The sequence below is a fragment of the Podarcis cretensis genome, assembly GCF_951804945.1.
Source record: "Podarcis cretensis genome assembly, chromosome: 5".
Classification (NCBI taxonomy): domain Eukaryota; kingdom Metazoa; phylum Chordata; class Lepidosauria; order Squamata; family Lacertidae; genus Podarcis; species Podarcis cretensis.
In genome coordinates, this window is record NC_137174.1 from 81,086,715 (window position 1) to 81,103,429 (window position 16,715).

At 42.8% G+C, this 16,715-nt stretch overlaps 1 protein-coding gene across 14 annotated transcripts in view; it reads right to left on the reverse strand.

The window, feature by feature from the left end:
- The window catches only part of VEPH1 (ventricular zone expressed PH domain containing 1), a 172,595-nt gene that overhangs the window by 72,151 nt on the left and 83,729 nt on the right, over positions 1–16,715 (reverse strand). For all 14 annotated transcript variants that reach the window (XM_079977797.1, XM_079977785.1, XM_079977794.1 and 11 more), the window contains one exon: positions 13,340–13,549. In XM_079977797.1, coding sequence (XP_079833923.1) covers positions 13,340–13,549 — 210 coding nt within the window. The remainder of the gene's footprint in view (positions 1–13,339; positions 13,550–16,715) is intronic.

Consider the following 16,715-nt stretch of genomic DNA (forward strand, 5'->3'; position numbering starts at 1 on the left):
CTGCTGGGTCAGGCCAATGGTCCATCTAGTCCAGCATCCTGTACTCATAGTGGCCACCCAGATACCTGTGGGAAACCCTCTAGTAGGAGCCGAGCACAAGAACACTCTCTCCTGATGGTGCAGGGCTCCAAATGGAGGGGTCCATGTGTTTAGCGGAAACTTCATGCTTCAGACCTTCCAACCCAATGCATAGACAATGGGTGCTAGGGCCAGCAGGGGTTGTGACAGCAAAATGGGGCAGTGAATTTGTGAAGGGGGAGGGGGCATCTTATTGCATAATGCACATCATAGCTACAGGTAAAGGGGTGGGTGGGAGACAGCCAAGTATGTTTTAAATGACTTATTTTAACCCACTGTTCACCAGACTGTTGCTTTGGTCCGAAGGGATGCGGGTGGCACTGTGCTTTAAACCACAGAGCCTAGGACTTGCCGATCAGAAGGTCGGCGGTTCAAATCCCCGTGACGGGGTGAGCTCCCGTTGCTCGGTCCCTGCTCCTGCCAACCTAGCAGTTCGAAAGCACGTCAGAGTGCAAGTAGATAAATAGGTACCGCTCTGGCGGCAAGGTAAACGGCGTTTCCGTGCGCTGCTCTGGTTCGCCAGAAGCGGCTTAGTCATGCTGGCCACATGACCCAGAAGCTGTACACCGGCTCCCTCAGCCAATAAAGCGAGATGAGCACCGCAACCCCAGAGTTGGCCACGACTGGGCCTAATGGTCAGGGGTCCGTTTACTTTTACTTTAACAGACAGGCAAAGAGGCCTTACCTCAAGGCTGTACTCTTCTTCAAGAAGAAATCAGAAGAAATCCAGCAGCAAGGAGCCAAGAGGGCGGCTTGCACCTGGCCACCCCCTTAAATAGGTCAGGAGCAGGTTGGGTGCAGCCCCCGAGCCCCTGTCCCTGATTGGCCTTGTGGGCACTGTCCGTCCATACCTGAAAGGCCATTTGTGGCCGGAGGTAGGTGGTGCCAGGTGTCCATTCCCTCCTCTGGCCATGCCGGAAGATGGAGGCTTCCATGGACCCAGTGCAGCCATGCCATGCAGCAAATGCCACCCACCCAGAGCCCCAGGTGAGCACTTGTTTGGGGAGAGGTTCTCAGTGACGTCCCAGGGACTAGCCAATCAGTACTGTGCACAGCCATCTTCTGTGCAGAATTGGGGGGGGGGGCGGCTTTTTTCAGCAGAGCTCAACCATGGGGAAAAATCAATGTTTTTGGTCTGAATGCAGTGGGAACACTTTGAAATCACCATCATTTTCATGTTACACTTATCTTCTTCCTATAAGCAAGGAAGCAGCAGCAAACCAATGCTACTTGCCTTAAACCTGCCTTAAATCATTACTTGTAACAGGCAGGGTGATGTATGAACAAAATCGTAGTAATTTTAAGAAAAAACACAGACAATTTGGGGGAAGGATTTCAGACACAGACTCTCCAAGCAAGATGAATCACTGGACTGAATGCAAAGATAAGGAAAAGATCAGTGGCGTGTCTATGTGAGTAGAAACTATTTTATTGCTTGTATTTCTCAACTGGACACTGCAATAAAAAAGTGACGTCCTTTGCCCTTTTGTTCTCATGCAATGCTTATAACTAAATAATCATGCTTTTTATTTTTAATGGGTATTCTAATTATTTGTTTTGCAGAACAACTTCAGCTTTTATAGTGCCAGCTGTGTTTCTGTTTAATTCATTTCCAGTCCGTTTTCAAATGAATAATAAACAACAACAAAAAACCACAAATTTAGTGGATTTTTGAAAAGATAAAAAGTGGTTTGGATTTATTTCATTTTAAAATATCTCTATCTAATCTTAAGTCATTAAAAGCTACATAAAAAATTAAAGGGTAGGGGAAAAAGAAATACCAGCACCATCTTTTTTTTAATCTGGGAGGAAGAATTGCCTATGAAATCCAAGATTTGAAACTGAAGAGGATAAAGAGAGGAACAAATTGTACATCATTTTTAAGATCAATACATTTCCCTAACCCATGTGTGAAAACTGGTAGAAGAATTTCATTCTGCAGTTGTTTCCTAATCCTGAGCAGTGGATTTATTGCTTAAAGCATATGTTCCCATTCCAGTTTTGTCCAATGTAAATTATTTGCTTTAAGTAAAGGGGCCAGATGCACTTACATGTGCCACTCGCAGTCACACTGCAGTATGCATTATATCATTTTGCAATTGTAAACAAGAAACAACAAATTGTGCTTTAGCATCCTCCCCCCGCTGTGCCTCGGTCAGCCACTACATCAGAGTTGTTTGGAGGTTGCAAAAACTGATATATGACCAGCCTCTTCCCCTTGAGCTTACCATTTCCCAGGTAAGGCTTCTTGCAGTAGAGCCCAACTCATTTGTCTTGTATCTTTGGGAGATGTGCTAAGAATGAGGGCCACCCCATTTCCCATATTACCTCCCCCAAACCAGAGTAGGATTCACTTTAAGAGGTAAGTCCTTTGCAGAAATGGGTCATAAGTTGTGCCTCCAGTCAGCGGCGTAGCGTGGGTTGTCAGCACCCGGGGCAAGGCAAGTAATTTGCGCCCCTAACCCCTAACCTGCCGCCGCTGCCAGCTTCTTCTTGCTGCTGCCTGGGCTGGTCGGGTGTGGTTCTCTCCCGCGCTCAGCGCTGCGCTGGGCGGCCGCTGCACTGTCCCTCCCCCAGATAGTCCCTCCCTCGCTCTCTCTCCGCTCCGCAACGCAACGCCTGGCACCCTCCCCCTCCACAGTGGGCGGCGACCCGGCAGCTCGGATCGGATTCGCACAGCCAGCACTGCAGTGAGAGAGAGTGAGTGAGCCAGGTAGGGGCAGAGAGCTGCGAGTGCGAGCGCCCCCCCCCCAAATGTTGCGCTCGGTGCGGCTGGCCCCCCCTGCACCCCCCACGCTACGCCACTGCCTCCAGTCTCTGTCAACTGAATGAGGGAACCTCTTAAGAACAAACCAAATGTGACATTAATTCTGAGAATGCAATTTATGTAGATGGTGAGGCACGAAAGAGTTAAAGTATTGTGAGAGTAGACATGATTTGTTTCTGATGAATCCAATTTTTGCTTTCAAGAATGAAGGTGGTTTTTCATAAAACAGTTACGATTTAAAAGGAATGCAGACCTCACTAATTCATGTAAGCACAACATGAAAGATGTGTGGCTTTGACCATGACCACTAGAATTTTTGGATAAGGCTTTGGAAGTGATGGAATGTCAATACTCAATAAATCTCATGCAAATTTCAGATTACATAGTAATGAGTCTAAGCTGAAAGAAGCACCCTCCTTATAGTTTAAAAGCAGCCCAATCAGAATAGTTAACTACTGGCCCAGACAATTCAAAACTTCAAAATCAGCAAATTTCAACAAATAAAGGTGCAAGACCAAGGCAAGGACCAACTATCTTTGCCACAGTTAAGCATTCATAACTCAAATATTAACCAGTTAGTCATTAGGATCCAGTTATAAAGTGATATTATGATGATAGATACTGAACTTGTGCTGGCAAGCTCCCCATTGCTGTTTTTTCCCTTGTCAGTTCCATAAATATTTTTAAATATCTAGTGAAAGGTCTTCCGGATGTCGCTGAAACTGGACCTAGTGATTAAAATGCCCCATCTGTGCCATCCCTTCAAGTAAGCGTTACTCCTAATGTCACAGCCAGGCTGTAACCAAACACCTCACTAAGTCAGCATGTCAAAACTACTTAAGAGAATTCAGCATGGTAACAGAATATAATGTCAGCGACTAAACATTTAAGCAGATACATTAGGAGGAAATATCATTTTGCCCACCGCAGGTATAAGGTCTAGGCACAGGCAACATAAAAGGTAAAGGTAAAGGTAAAGGTACCCCTGCCCGTACGGGCCAGTCTTGACAGACTCTGGGGTTGTGCGCCCATCTCACTTAAGAGGCCAGGGGCCAGCGCTGTCCGGAGACACTTCCGGGTCACGTGGCCAGCGTGACATCGCTGCTCTGGCCAGAGCCAGAGCCAGAGCCAGAGCCGCACACGGAAACGCCGTTTACCTTCCCGCTGGTAAGCGGTCCCTATTTATCTACTTGCACCCGGAGGTGCTTTCGAACTGCTAGGTTGGCAGGCGCTGGGACCGAGCAGCGGGAGCGCACCCTGCCGCAGGGATTCGAACCGCCGACCTTTCGATCGGCAAGCCCTAGGCGCTGAGGCTTTAACCCACAGCGCCAACATAGAGCTCAGCAACTGCGAAGGGATAAAATGGGAGTCTTTCCACTGAATGACATCTGCAGCTTACATTTCAGATCGCCTTATAGGACGCACCATTCAAATTGCACGTAGCATCAACTCAAGGAGAGCAAGCTGGAATGCACTCACTGTTCCTGCCCACAACTTCTCCATGTTAACCAGCTTTGTGGATATAATGACTGTGCATGTACGCTGTTGGAAGTAGAGTGGGACTGAACCGCATGGTGTGTTTTCCTCCTCCCAGGTACATCTTTCAGTTTGGTATTCCAGTGTCCTGTCCTCCTACCTTATCTCCCAAGGGAGGATGCAGGTTCTCTGCCTTTACCTCCACTTATGAGCACTTTCCTACAATCAGAAGAGGCTGCACCACCAGAGAAAACAACAAACAACCTATTAAGGTGTTGAAGATTTTGTTCCAAACTCTCCCAATTCTCTCGCCTTACTCAGGAGGGAAGCAAACAGAGGGGAATGGCCCAGACGTACCCAATTAAAGGGCCTGCCTAAGATCTAGAGGGAGCCAGACTCAGTCCTTGGCTAGGACTCAAGACTGGGAAATAATCATGATGGGACAGTAACCAAACAAAGTACTGTATTTACTGGATTAGAAATAGTATCCTGCATGATGTAAGCAGCTCAATGTCTTGGGACATAGATTCTGTACTCTGTACACAGAACTTACTATGAGCAATGAGACAAATGAGGCTAACTATTCATCAGAGGTGGGAACAAATGTATTAAAAAAAATTACCCTGCGTCTTATTGCATCTACTTCCTGCAATGAACAGAAGCCACTGCAGAATAAAGAAGAGTGTAATGTATATTGTTAGCCAATGAATAATTTTATTAGATGGCTCATAAATATTGTTTTGATTTTCAAGGGCAGCATATTAAAACTGTCTTATGAAGAGCTGCTCTCTCAATATATTGGTTTCAATCCAGAGTGTCCTTGGCATGAATTAAGAGAATTATTAACCAAGGTAGCTCCAATTTTCTGCTTTTTGGTATTGGCGGTTAGGCATTGGAATATGTTGTTGGTGTATGAAGGGCAGGGTGTGGCCATCGCCTACCCCTTCACTTTATGGGTATTCCGTTAAAGGAATCCGGCGGTCGTGGATCCTGTCCAATGCCCTGCTGGTGGCTGGGGGCCATGGCACCACCCCCGGTGACATCAGGGGAGAGCTTACAGTTGTATTTGCATCAACAGGCTCCCCCTACTGGTGGTTAACCCTTGTTAGACTCACCCTGCCCTGGGGGGGTGGAGTCAAGCTCTGCTATTTATCCAATGCCTAAGCCAATACCTCTCACATGCTGTAATCAATAAAGTTGTGGCCTTTTCTAGCCCATTAACCTTATATACTGTGTCCTTGTGTCTTTCTTATCCCCAAGCGGGGTGGTGGTGGTGGTCCTTGAATCACAAAGTTGTATAAAAAATGATAAAGCTGAACATGGAGATAACACTCCAAGGCTTATTAGCGTATATGGAGGCACTGCTGGTGCTAATGTCACATAGTCACTTAATCACTGTTGCAAAGCAATCAGAAGGAAGGAATGTGAGGCATCCACTCTCTTCTGACTGGAGCAGCTTGCAGTGGAAAGTATTGGTACAGGAACAAGTAAAATATGCCTTGTGTCTTAACAGCTCTGTGGCTGACGACACAAATTAAACAGGGTAAGTCTTTTCAGTTGTAGAAATACAATTATGGGTGTGGCCTCTGATTTCATTTAGGACCCTATACTTCAGCACAGCAGCTTGCAACTTTCTGAATGCAGAAGGTCCTCCCCCCCCCCCCGATGATGAGCTTGAACTGAAAACCAGAATTATCATTAGTTTCAACTCAGAATAAAAGAGCAGGTGTTCCTAGGGAAACAACGAGGGCAGGGGGAACCATGCTTGGGCATGGACCGGGAAAGTACAGACCTGTGCCTAAAAAGCATGGGGCAAAATGCACTTGTGGATGAATCCTTTAACTAGTTCTTTTTAAGAATTTTTTTCTAAGCAGTGGCTCAAACCCATGCAGACTTTCAATTCGTTAGTGAACTAAGCATTACAATGGCACCACCAAAACTTCATTCTACAAAAAGGTGCCTTTGGAAATCTGGAAGATATTAAATGTTAGTGCCAACCCATAACTATCAATAACTCGATTTCCAGGGAAGATACAAGTTGTAGTCCAACAACATATGGAGAGCCATAGATTCTCTATTCTGGCTCTAGAGGGTAGATATATAGCTTGGTTCTCAAATGTCTTGGTTCTCAAATGCTTTGGTTCTCAAACTCCAAAAACTTGGAAGTAAGAGTTCTGGTTTTCAAACAATATTTGGAAGCCAAATATCCAATGTGGCTGTCGGCTATTGTTTCTGGGATGTCTGCACCCATCAGAAGCTGTGCCTTGGTTTTTGAACATTTTGGAAGTCAAACAGACTTCTGGAACAGATTAAGTTTGGTGCTTTTATTTTTGCTATTTATTTTGTGTTTTTGAGGCTTTTTTGATTAATTTGTTTTCGTGAGTGTGTTTAACCCAGTTCAGCTACTCATTGATTGATTGATTGATTGATTGTGTGACTGCGGAAATGGATAAAAGCCTCCCATCCAAACAATGACTATCATCAGTGCAGGGAAGAAAAAAATTAAATTTTAATTTTTATCATCTACAATACTGTCTTATTTATTTTATAGTACAGTACATTGATTATTGCTTTCATTTTATGGATCAGTGTTCTCGTTAGATAGTAAAATCCATGTTAAATTGCTGTTTTAGGGGTTGTTTTTAAAAATCTGGAACAGATTAATCCATTTTGCATTACTTTCTGTGGGAAAGCGTGCCTTGGTTTTGGAACGCTTTGGCTTTGGAACGGACTTCCAGAACAGATTAAGTTTGAGAACCAAGGTACCACTGTACATTCTTTGTAGACCAAAGAAAAAGGCAACTAATGTCATAACAGGAAAAAAAACATGCAAACATATATTGATAGCTATCACATTTTCAGTTTTTCAGGAGCTTAAGGTATGCAGGCAACATCAACTTCTGTTAAGCAGTTCAAAAAAACTGAAGATGAATTTGGGAAGCAATGTGTTGCAGACAAAGCAAGCACAGTCACCAGAGCAAATACTTAAAGTTGTGAGGCTGTGTATGCCTAGTGCCTAGGTCATCCAAGCTGTTTCTGACTACATTCCACACAGCCTTTGAAGTGTACAAAAAGAGAGAGAGAGATAGTCACTTAGCCCTATATATCCTCCCAATATGTCTGAGACAAAGTGTAACAGATTTCCAAACTCACCCTTTTTGTCTCATATCATGCCAGGGGAATCTATATCCTCTTTACTGAGAAAACTGTGATGGGCTGTAACTGATACCCTCTCCTTAAGAATACTAATTAGAATATCAATTAGCCAGGGCAAAAGTTAAAAACAAATGATAAATTACAGTAGTTTATAAAGGAAATTTAAATGGGATATGTAAACAGGATACATAGCTATCTCAAGTAAATGCTTTAAGAGAAGACCACACAGGATATTCAAGGAAACAGGAAAGCAGATATAAAGTTAACACTCAATTGGCACACTAAAATAGGACTACAGTTTCACTTGGAAATCTGCAATTGGTTCCAAGCAACGTTTTTAGAAATACTGAAGACATGGAATTGTTGGAGCTTCTAAAACAGTTCATGTGCTGGGGGAGGGAAGGGAAGGAAATCAGCCACACACACACACACACCCCAACACATTATAGGATAAAATTTCTTTTTCTTTAAACAAGATTAGATGAGAAATGGCCATTGTTATAATACCAGGGGCCCTGTAGGTTTTCAGCGATACAGAAAAAACCACATTCCTAGCATTCCCCCAATTAAACTGGAGTAGAGACAAAACTAGGAAAATGGAATCACATTCCAGCCCTTGCAGGAAAGTGAATTGTGAAAGTCTCCAGGCACAATCAAACATGGAGCTAAGGACTCTTAAGCCCATTGATTTCTGTGTCCCTAGGCACAGTTAACTCCGTGTTGGATTGTGGCCTCAGTTTAAATGGCAAACTCATAGAAAGACACCTCCATCAAAAGCTGTGTCACAAGGACACATTTTCTTCATTAAGTTTCTTATTTTTTATGTGCTCCTATTACACTGGTTATCTCTTGCGGTACCAGAGACAATGCTTAATACAACGTGCAATAACTTGATAAAGTGACACTGAATTACTTGAGGGTCTCCCTTGGTTCAGCCATCAGAAGTGGGCCTTCAAGTCTAAAGGCAGGTCATTTATCAGGGAGCTTACAATCTGACTTCTAGTCTTGCCAGTGGCTACATTCTCATAAAGTAAGATTTATTACTTGAAGGTGCTGTCAGCAAGCCACCCCATGACAATCTGCAGAACAAAGTATCACAGTCCATTCTACAGGATACCCAGGAAATATTATGGGGTGAAGCAAGATAGGTAAAAAGAGAAACAATATTGTCCCACAATACTTCTAGGTCAAAATCGCAATAATAATAATAAAAGGTCATGTTTCAAAGGTATCAGATCATAAAATAAGAAGAGAAGAGTCAGTAGAGAAAGAAGTAGAGAATTCTAGTCACAATCTTTTTGCAGTTAATTTCATAGGAAATATTTTAAAAATAAATTATAGGCTCTCCACTACCATTATTAAAAGCAGTGCCTCTTGAAGTTTGAGGTGCTTCATAAAAAACAAAAAACCTTGCAAATTTTTCATGAAGCTGCACATTTGTTTCATGCTATATTATTATTATTATTATTATTATTATTATTATTATTATTACCAGGGCTTTTTTTTACCCAGAACTCAGTTCCAGCACCTCTCAGCCATTGCCATTGTAAGAGAACAAGAAAGGCATTCATGGTGAGTTCCGGCACCTCTTTTTCTGGAAAACTGCACACATCATGGCTTGTAGCTGTTGATAGCCTTCTCGTCCAGGAATTTGTCTAATCCTCTTTTAAAGCCATCAAAGTTGGCAGCCATCTCTGCCTCCTGTGGGAAGCGAGTTCCATAGCTATGTGCTGCACAAAGATTTTTCTTAAAAAATCTGTCCTGAACCTTACAACATGCAGTCTTCCGTAGACCGTGGTTTGCCTTACCAATGTATAAGTTATGGGCCCAGGTAATCATCATGGGAGGTAGCGGGTAACCAATTGGGAAATCTGTAGTCTCACTGTTGAGGTTCAGGGAAAGCTGGTATTCAACAGCCTAGCACAATAGATGGCTATACATGATGTTGGACATCTCCCAGGCCCATTTCATTCCCTCTGTGGCAGCTGTTAGGGGCTCTGCTCATACAGTCATACCTCGTGTTGCATCCGCTTCATGTTGTGTCTTTTCGTGTTACGTCCCATGACAACCTGGAAGGACTGGAATGGGTTACTTCCGGGTTTTGCCGCTCACGCATGCGCAGAAGCGCTAAATCACGTTGTGTGCCTGCACAGATGCAGTGCTTCGAGTTGTGGGCAGTTCACATTATGGACGGATTAACAATTAAGATCCACCCTCTATTGTGTGGGCAGGTAATCCCTCCCCTTACCTGGCCTGGTTTCCCTGGCAACGCTTCCCCCAGGTGGGATTGGACAACTCACTGGGGTAGGCGGGGACCTCCAGGTATCCCACCTGAGGGAAGGCAAAGCCTATGCTGATGGGGCCACTCCAGATCCAGGGCTGCACGCGTCCACGCAAAAGGCGCCCCCCGTTTTAAGTGGGGAGCGGTCATTATGGACGGGCCTCCAGAACGGATCCTGTCCGTAACACGAGGTACCACTGTATTAGAATTTAAGCAGTCTTTTAGAACTATTATGGTAATTAGGATGGGAAGGCATTCTTTCCCTCTACAACTAATTAATCTCCCCTCCAATGACTTTTTGAGCATCAAAGGGGCCAGAGCACTTAAATGCTTATAGCACCCTGAAGTGTGTGTTTTGAAAGATATTCATCACTATTAGGGGCTCAAGCAAGTTAGTTTCCACCCCTCAATTTTCCTTCCTTCCCTCCCTCATATGATGTGCAACTTAAAGGGCAGTAGACATGCACAGGCCTATTGTTTAATTTACAACCCTTTTTCCTGCCTGGAACAGGGCCACACCCGCTTTACTACTAGAGGAAATGATTGGATTTTCATATATTTCTAGAAATTTGAGTGTACTGTATAGCTTCCTACCAAAATACTTAATATGTCCTTTGGTTCTCAAAACTCACTCATTGGGTTCTGGTACACACAGATGTACGCACCAGGCATACAGATCTCATGGGAAGATTGTTTATTCCAGTGGTTTCGGGTGTAAGCACAATCTCAGAGCTAAAAGAAAACACTGCCTTTAGTTTCATCCATAAAACAAGAAAAACTGTTGTGTTGCGGGGGTGGGGGGAGAGCTCAAACCTATTAATTTATGGTAGCTGGCAAGGGACATCAGCAAAAATTGGGGAAAGGTTTGTTTCATGATGTTACAGACAAAGCCAGTTTCTTGTGTGAGTTGCCATCATTTCTAGTGATTTGGGGCCGGGTGGATAGGTAAGAAATCAGTGAAACTAATGCTAAGAAGATCTGGAAAGTTCAGAACACAGAATAAACTATTCTGGTTGCTGTAACGTAGGCACTGTTTTTATGTTTCTTAAAATGTTTATCTTTACTACATTCCAGTCATTTTCTGGCTATAATCAAGCATAGTCACAGAGCTACAAATCAGTCGTTTATCCAAGGCTATTGTAATGCCACAGTATGAAGCTTTCAGCTCAATGGACTCTTTAACTGCTGTGAGGCACACTGTGCGCTAAGGCTGCAATTGGAGCCACACTTACCTGGGAGCACGTCCCACTGAATTCGGCTGGATTTACTCCTGAGTGGACATTGTTAGGACTGCACTGTAATATATCTAGCCACAGGAATCATTCAAAAAAATCTCATTAAAAGCATGGTGTATCATAACGTCTATGTGATAGGTGTAACATCTTCAGAGCAAATAAGATCACATGTCATGAGAAAGCCTTCGTAATTTCAGAAAGTTAATACCAGAATGTTATTTGTTTAAAACTTCCAGTTACCCACAAGACCCTGCACAACTCACCAAAGGACAGTTCTTCCTTCTTAAGTACAATGAAGGTTTGTGGTATAAATACTACAAAGTATTTAACATGCAGTTCATTCTTTCCCTTCTCAAGGGCTCAGGCTTAGAGTGTACTTCTAACAAACAATGCGTTGATAACAATTTATTCAGAAATTAATATACTATACCACATTTGTACTTTTCCTGGCTAGACTACCCACATGTCTTATTTTGCTGTATGTGAATAGTACCAGTTCCTTAAGTATTTAAACAGCAGTTACTTGTACTGGAAGTATTCCCCCCCCAAGCCCAATAATATTGATATTCAGCAGCCTTTTATATTAATTGATATACCAGAAATACACCTTTGTGGATTCTTCTGAGTCTGGGGCTGAACTAGCACTGCATGAGAGGTTGGGCCGTGTTTCTGGCTGATGCTGAGCCTGGTCAGAAGCCTGCAGAACCTGAGCCAAGACCCTTGTACAGTGGTACCTCGGGTTACATACGCTTCAGGTTACATACGCTTCAGGTTACAGACTCTGCTAACCTAGAAATAGTACCTCGGGTTAAGAACTTTGCTTCAGGATGAGAACAGAAATTGTGCTCCGGCAGCGAGGCGGCAGCAGGAGGCCCCATTAGCTAAAGTGGTGCTTCAGGTTAAGAACAGTTTCAGGTTAAGAACGGACCTCCGGAACGAATTAAGTACTTAACCCAAAGGTCTCTTTTGCGAGACCCAACTTGCGCTTGCACCTGCACAATTGTTTCCTATAGTCCCTACACAGATAGGCAGGATATAACCCAAAAATACAAGTGGGCCTAGAGTTGTTATCTGTCACACAAGTCCACTGGAAAAGTGCCATCAGCTATCAAACACTATACAGTATCAACAGAGGGATTTTATTTTGAATATCCAGAGAGGGATGCTTGCAACAGTCAGCTGTCTTAAGTGGAAGACAGAATAGTGCTGGAGCAGATTAAATGGTCTAACAGCTAAATTGTAGGAACGGAAGGTATTTTTATACAGTCAGACGCGGCATGTGGTTAGAGGAGAGATGCACACATTCACCATATAGATCCCCTGAGTGTGTTACATAAAACATTGTTTGTGGCTCAGACATGACCCGTGCAAGGAAAAGCACGGTATGGCAATAAGCATTCTACACTTCCCTTGGTGCAGGTCAGCCCTGGGTCAGAACTGCTTCCTGAAGTGCCTTGATTAGAATGCTCGAGAGAACAACACATGAATGTGCAACACAGCATTTTGCTGTCAGAGGGCAGAAGGTAAACTAATGTAATCTGCTCTGATACAGACTGTGGGGGGGACCTTCATAATATGATTTCTTATCCACAACAACAGTGTACTTCTCATATACGGATGTGGAATGGAAACATACTGTCAGGGGACTGCCATCGAAAGGAGGGAGGGGGGCAGAAGACTACAGGGAGCCTCCGACGTTTCTGAGAAGTAGCTCTTCGTCAGGCAGTGGAGAGAGCCACGCCTCCAGCATAGTTGTCAACCTTCCCTTTTTTTTTTTTTGCGGGAAATTCCCTTATGCCAGCGCCATTTCCTGCTGCTTCCCGCTGCTATCCCGGATTGTTAGATATCCTGTAGACTGTCCCCAGGACAGGTGAGGCTGCTGATCCCTTATTTTCGAGGTTGCTGATCCCTTATTTTCAAATCTGAAAGTTGACAGCTATGGCTTCCAATCAACTTTCACTGTGCAACCTGAATTCGATGGTATGTGACTGAATTCCACCCCAAACTAGTTACTGAACAGAAACAGCCCATGACCCCAGAATTATGTCTCAGGAGAAACTCGTGAAAATGTATCCCACTGGGGTTTCTGGTCCACTGTGTTCCTCCAGAGAGGCTTTATTAAGTAGATCCCATCAAACTATCCCCCAGCCCATCATTATGAAGGCCAGAGGACTATTCCTTAAAATATGTTCAAAGTAGACACCACTCAGTTTGCCTTTGCTCTCAGTTCCCATATTCTCCTGGTAGCTGGTGATAGATTTACCCTTAAGTTATGACTGCTGGCCAGTAACACTATAGGTAATAAGCTTATGAAAATTTATTCCTGGCACATAACGGTTTCCATACCTCATCAACATGTCCAACCGCTCCATAGATCTTTGCAGTTTGTCCAATCAGACTTGGGAAACTCTCCCCAATCTCCTTCAGTATTGGAAGCAAATTGGTCAATACTTCTGGTTCATAGTCCGATATTTCTATCAGTATATTTAGGATGAGGTCATTATGATGGGGATCTCTTAGGTGACCAGTGAGAGTAGGGATACATTCTTTGAGCACCTAAAAAGAAAGAGGCAGAAGGAAATAGAAATGTTAATTTTGCAAAAACGTTCTGCGTATTATTCTCTTTATAGAGAATTATCCAAGAAGTCATTGCAAGTTCAGCTCAGCACAAGGCATATGGAGTAGACTGCTGCCTGAGGTTATACATTCATAGATGTAGCATTTCATAATTAAGGAAATCCTTTGGTGTGTTTAAAAGAAGAAGAAGAAGAAAAACATAGAAAATTCTCAAGTTTCTCCCCTTAGACTAGTATGAAGTTTTATTGATTTAAAAGAAGTTGGAATTATCCGATGACACAGTAAATGAAGGAATAACAGAAAATCCCATGGTCCCCAAGGAATCCTTTAAAACCTAGGTCTGATGCCTAGAGCAAAGAATGAAATTAAGGAGCCAGACTCTGTGCTGGCTTAAATCAGTGTCAGTCCATATGCCGCAATGAAAGGACACAGATTCACAACAGCAAGGACTAAGAACCTTGGCAATATGAGAAATAAGCATCATACCACTGTAACAACTATCAAAACAGAACACAATTGCCTGGCTTGGACAATCATTTGAGGCTCCATAAATCATGGCATATGAATCTGGGAAAAGCACCAGCACCAGTCAAGCTTCCCTGCCTTCTCCCTTCCTCCTGTTGCACTCTGGGATCAACACAAAGAACCTGGCTTGGAATAAGATAGAGGTCTCTGTTATGTATTGCTCTGGACTGCTCATAACCAATCAGGAAAAGATGTATGATGGAGGGAGGAGGAGAGTGCCCAGTCCGGATACTTGCTCCTGTCTTAATAAACCGTATTATTTGAAGCCAAGAACGATAGTGCAAACCAGGCTATACTTGCAATAAAAGGGCAGCACTGTTCATCTGATGGCCCAAGAAATGTAATCAAAGTATGGAAAATTGGAATGCCTTGATGGAACTATTCTTGTGGGGATGTTCAGGGATGCAGGAGAGGATATATTGTTTGATTATAGCCTTTCCAACTTGTGTTAACAAGTTCACAATTTAGCAGAGTAACATCCCCCTTTTTAAATTCACAGCGGATGCGTTTGCTCAGGCTCGCTAAAGCCTCTATAACTGTTCTGGTATTTTCCCCTTATTCCCTCATAAAAGATAAGACACGACACAGTCTTCTATAAAAGTATAAAAAGAGTTTACTCAGATTCTGTTCACAATCAGATGCCAGAAGGCAGACTTAGCTTAGAAAGGTAACATATACCTGGAAACTATCTCATAAGAAGACAGTCCTTCTGTCGTGTCTTGGGAAGCCAAGAGAGCATCTTTGGCTAAGCAGATGTTGCTTCTTCGATGCATGTAGTCAAAGAGAGAGAGATGGCTGCCCTGCCCTGTGCTTTTGTCGTTACCTGCACAGGTGAGGCCACGCCTACCTCTAGTCTCATGCAGAGGAAGTCTGCCCTAGCCCAGAAGGAAACAGGAAGTTTACCTGCTGGCTGGACAAACATTCCTCCCCATGTATAAACATGTTCACTCTAGGAATGTTGAACTTGACTGCTCTTGTGTTTCACATCCCACAATTCTTGCAATGTTTACATGGTTTTTTATGTAAGAGTTCTGCAAAATCAAAGGTCCGAACATCTTCCTTTTTTCTTAAAAGACCTTTGCTGCTAGATCCTGAAAGATAGTGGTATCTGTTTGATTCCATCCTCACAACAGCCCTGAGAAGTAGGCTAGGCTATTGGGGTAATACTAAGAACTTATCAAAAATGTATAACTTGCTGTTGAAATGGAATACACAGGATGAAACGGTGAAATCAGCTATGATTAAATGGGCACAAGATATCGGTCATGATATTATGTTTGCTGACTGGGAACAGTTATGGACCACCGGTATTAAATTTACTGCATGTAATGCTTTAAAAGAAAACATTATGAAAATGATCTATCGGTGGTACATGACCCCAGTCAAGCTTGCAAAAATTTATCACTTGCCTAACAATAAGTGTTGGAAATGTAATGAGACTGAAGGCACTTTTTACCACCTTTGGTGGACCTGCCCAAAGGTTAAAGCTTTCTGGGAAATGATCTATAATGAAATTAAGAAGGTCCTTAGGTGGACTTATCCTAAGAAACCAGAGGCTTTTCTCTTGGGCATGGTTGGCCAATTGGTGTTAAAGAAGGATAGGATTTTCTTTATGTATGCCACCACAGCAGCAAGAATTCTACTGGCAAAGTATTGGAAGATGCAAGAACTACCTACTCTGGAAGAATGGCAAACAAAGGTGATGGACTTTATGGGACTGGCTGAGATGACGGGCAGAATCCGCGACCAGGGGAAGGAGACAGTGGAAGAAGACTGGAAGAAATTTAAAATATATCTTAAAAACTATTGCAAAATTGAGGAATGTTAAGATGTCAGGGGGTAAGAGGTAGAGGATTGCAGCAGTAACTAAAAAACTAAAGGAAATTTTATGAAAGGGAATTAAGACAATTGACTAAAGGGTTGCTAAAGAATCACTAAACAAGGATGCAGGGATGGGGAGGTATGGGGAAGTCAAAAGAAAGAAGGATATGAAATGATGATTTTGAAGTTATATTGGTTTAATTGTTTTGTGTGTTCTGATTTTCTTGTTTTTCTTCTGTTTGTCTTGTTTTGTTTTTATTATGTGTTTGAAAAACGAATAAAAATTATTTTAAAAAAAAGAAAGAGAAGTAGGCTAGGCTAAAATATGGTAAGGTGCCTAATGTTCCAATTAGCTTCTGAATGAATCTAGACCTCCCTTGTCCAAGTCCAGCTCCTTATATGCTATACCATACAGCTGCTTCAAATTTTAAATTGCTTGATGTGGATTTTTGTTTTGTTTTTTTGAAATGTCAGATGACATTTTTACAGAGCAGATCCCAAAGAGTCCCCATAGTATCGCAAAGAGATATTAACAAGAGAATGGAGATTATGTTGAAAAGGTGTCACATGACCTAGGCTCCAAACAAAGGCTAAAATGGGCCTCATCAGGCTGGAAAGTCTCTTTTATAGGAGGAGTTATATTTCCTCTGCAACTATATATTTTGAGAAGGTCTGCTTGTACATACTGAAAGGTGGATATTAAATTCCTGGCTGTTGCAAGTTTTTTTTGTTTTTTTTTACAAAGACTGCTGAAATTTATACTCTGCAAACTAGGTATCCTTGAAGCTTGTTATAATGC